The 2,571-nt window shown below is 59.0% G+C and overlaps 1 protein-coding gene across 1 annotated transcript; it reads left to right on the top strand.

Moving 5' to 3' along the window:
* The first annotated feature begins 241 nt into the window (after nt 1-241).
* LOC125522607 (probable glycosyltransferase At5g25310) lies at nt 242-2,165 on the top strand. The gene is made up of 3 exons (XM_048687652.1): nt 242-752; nt 883-1,243; nt 1,332-2,165. Exons 1-3 carry the CDS (start codon nt 493-495, stop codon nt 2,049-2,051), a joined length of 1,341 nt encoding a protein of 446 aa, XP_048543609.1. The 5' UTR covers nt 242-492; the 3' UTR covers nt 2,052-2,165.
* Nucleotides 2,166-2,571: the final 406 nt, after the last annotated feature.

Genomic DNA, 2,571 nt, shown 5'->3' with positions numbered 1-2,571 from the left:
GACCTATCGATGGATCGGAGTAGCGAGTGAGCATTGAAGGCAGGGGCGTCGATCGAGACAAGCGCCGGGGAGAGGAGATCGAAGCAAAATATTTCCTATTAATGGTGCTGCATTAATATTATTTCTACGGAATATATGTAGTACTGCATTGTTGATTTCCTATTACTAGTATAATATCCAAAAAAAGATTTCCAATTATAATTAGTACTAGACTAGAAGGCTTGCGTAGAACCAACGGCGTCGCCCACCGCTCCCTGGCTAGCTGAGCTGTGCCGGCGGCAGTTTCCAACCCTTCGCGACCTGCAACCCTGCTAACTTTGTCCAACTCGAGCCTCGAGGAACACATGACCTCCTCGCCGGCTCCTCGTCGTTGACCAGCTCCGTCCCGTCAGATCTCGTCGGCCGACCGATCCGTCCTTCTCCCTGCGCGCAGGTGTGCCAGCACTACGTGCTTGGTAAGGCACGTCAAGGCCGCCAGCCCGGGCCGTGCCCATGGCTGCGCGCTTGCTTGCGGTCGCGCTCTCGGCCGCCATCCTCGTGGTCGCGGTCGGCGGCCGCGGCGTCTTCCCCGTCTCCGGCGCGGGGAGGCCGAGCGTGGAGCGTGAGCTCGACGCGGCGCGAGCAGCCATACGGCGCGCGGCGCGGCGCCATGGCAACAACGCCAGCTCCGCGGCGGGCACGTGGTTCCGCGGCGACGACGTGGAGTACGCTCTCCTCTCGAGGGTCTACCGCAACCCGGCAGCCTTCCACCGGTAAGATATGTGTATCGACGTCGTCAGCCACCCACCGCCGACGCCAAACAGCAACCGCCGTTCCTTCTCCGGCCGATCTTGATTAATCATTCACACGCGTACTCACGGTGATGGCGTGGCACGGTGGCAGGAGCTACGTGGAGATGGAGAGGCGGTTCAAGGTATACGTGTACGAGGAGGGGGAGCCGCCGCTCCTGCACCTGGGGCTCTGCAAGGACATCTACACCATCGAGGGCCGCTTCATCGAGCAGCTCGAGCTCCTGGCGCCGCCGGCGGCCGGCGTCCGGACGCGGGACGCCGACCGCGCGCACGCCTTCTTCCTCCCCTTCAGCGTCGTCCAGATGGTGGAGCTCGCGTACCGGCCCCTCTCCTACGACCGCGCCCCGCTCCTCTCCCTCGTCGGCGACTATGTCCGCGTCGTCGCCTCCCGCCACCCCTTCTGGAACCGCTCCGCCGGCGCCGACCACTTCATGCTCTCTTGCCACGACTGGGTACGCCCGTACCACGCATGCACAAAATAATCAACTTTCTCGCTTGTCGCTTCTTCACCGATGATTAGTACAACTTCATTGTGTGCAGGCTCCTGACGTGTCCAAGGGGGACCCGGAGCTGTACGCCAACGGCATCCGCGCGCTCTGCAACGCCAACACGTCGGAGGGGTTCCGGCCGGGGAAGGACGTGAGCATCCCGGAGATCAACCTCTACACCGGCGACACGCCGCGGCAGCTCCTGGGGCCCTCGCCGGGGCTGTCGGCGAGGCCCTACCTGGCCTTCTTCGCCGGCGGGCAGCATGGCCACATCCGCGAACTCCTGCTCCGCCACTGGAAGGGCCGCGACCCGGCCACCTTCCCCGTGTACGAGTACGACCTCCCCTCCGCCACCGGCAGCAGCAGCAGCCACAAACGGCGAGGCCGCGACCGGCAGAGCGACTACTTCGCCTACATGCACCGCTCCCGCTTCTGCCTGTGCCCCAGCGGGTACGAGGTGGCGAGCCCGCGCGTGGTGGAGGCCATCCACGCCGGGTGCATCCCCGTGCTGGTGACGGACGGCTACGCGCCGCCATTCGCCGACGTGCTGCGGTGGGAGTCCTTCTCGGTGTCCGTGCCCGTCGCCGACATCCCCAGGCTGAAGGAGGTGCTGGAGAGGATACCGACGGCGGAGGTGGAGCGGCTCCGGGAAGGTGTGCGGCTGGTGAAGCGGCACTTCACGCTGCGGCAGCCGCCGGAGAGGCTCGACATGTTCCACATGATCCTGCACTCCGTCTGGCTCAGGAGGCTCAACTTCAGACTCGACCACTAGCCAGTTCAGACTTCTGATCACTGATAATACTAGTAGACAAAAATTCAGAACAGAGAACACCGTGCAACACCCTGGGTTTTCCTCCTAATTAACATGCTCTACATTTTATTCTCATATCCCTTTTTTGACTCTGAGTCACGGAAGATCATGTTTACGGTGAGGGGTTGGGATTTTCGAACGTTTTAACAACAGTTTTTGTTGGACGGGGGTTGACAGTTTCTTCAAAGCGGCTTGACATTTTCTCAAATGATGGCTAATACCCGCCATCCTCCCAGAAAATATCATATTATTCTGAAGAAATTATCACCCCTAATACAACTAAGAGGGTGTTTGGTTCAGAGACTTTTTAGTCTCAGAGACCAGAAAAAGTCTCTAAAAAGTCCCTAAAAACCAAACAGGAGAGACTTTTTCTATAGAGACTAGAAAAAGACTCTACTAGAGAATCTTTTTTGATTAATCCCTGGAATTAGAAAAAGTCCTAAAACTTCTCAACAAACACCACCTAAAACTGTAAGAAAAA

The sequence above is a fragment of the Triticum urartu genome, chromosome 7 (assembly GCF_003073215.2).
Source record: "Triticum urartu cultivar G1812 chromosome 7, Tu2.1, whole genome shotgun sequence".
Taxonomy (NCBI): Eukaryota; Viridiplantae; Streptophyta; class Magnoliopsida; order Poales; family Poaceae; genus Triticum; species Triticum urartu.
Note: the sequence above shows the minus strand (reverse complement) of the source record. Positions and strands in the feature narration are given on the sequence as shown.

Coding starts and splice junctions, on each gene's coding strand:
- LOC125522607 (XM_048687652.1), top strand. CDS start 493: ATGGCTGCGCGCTTGCTTGCGGTCGCGCTCTCGGCCGCCATCCTCGTG. Junction 753..882: donor AACCCGGCAGCCTTCCACCG/GTAAGATATGTG, acceptor GCACGGTGGCAG/GAGCTACGTGGAGATGGAGA. Junction 1,244..1,331: donor TGCTCTCTTGCCACGACTGG/GTACGCCCGTAC, acceptor CATTGTGTGCAG/GCTCCTGACGTGTCCAAGGG.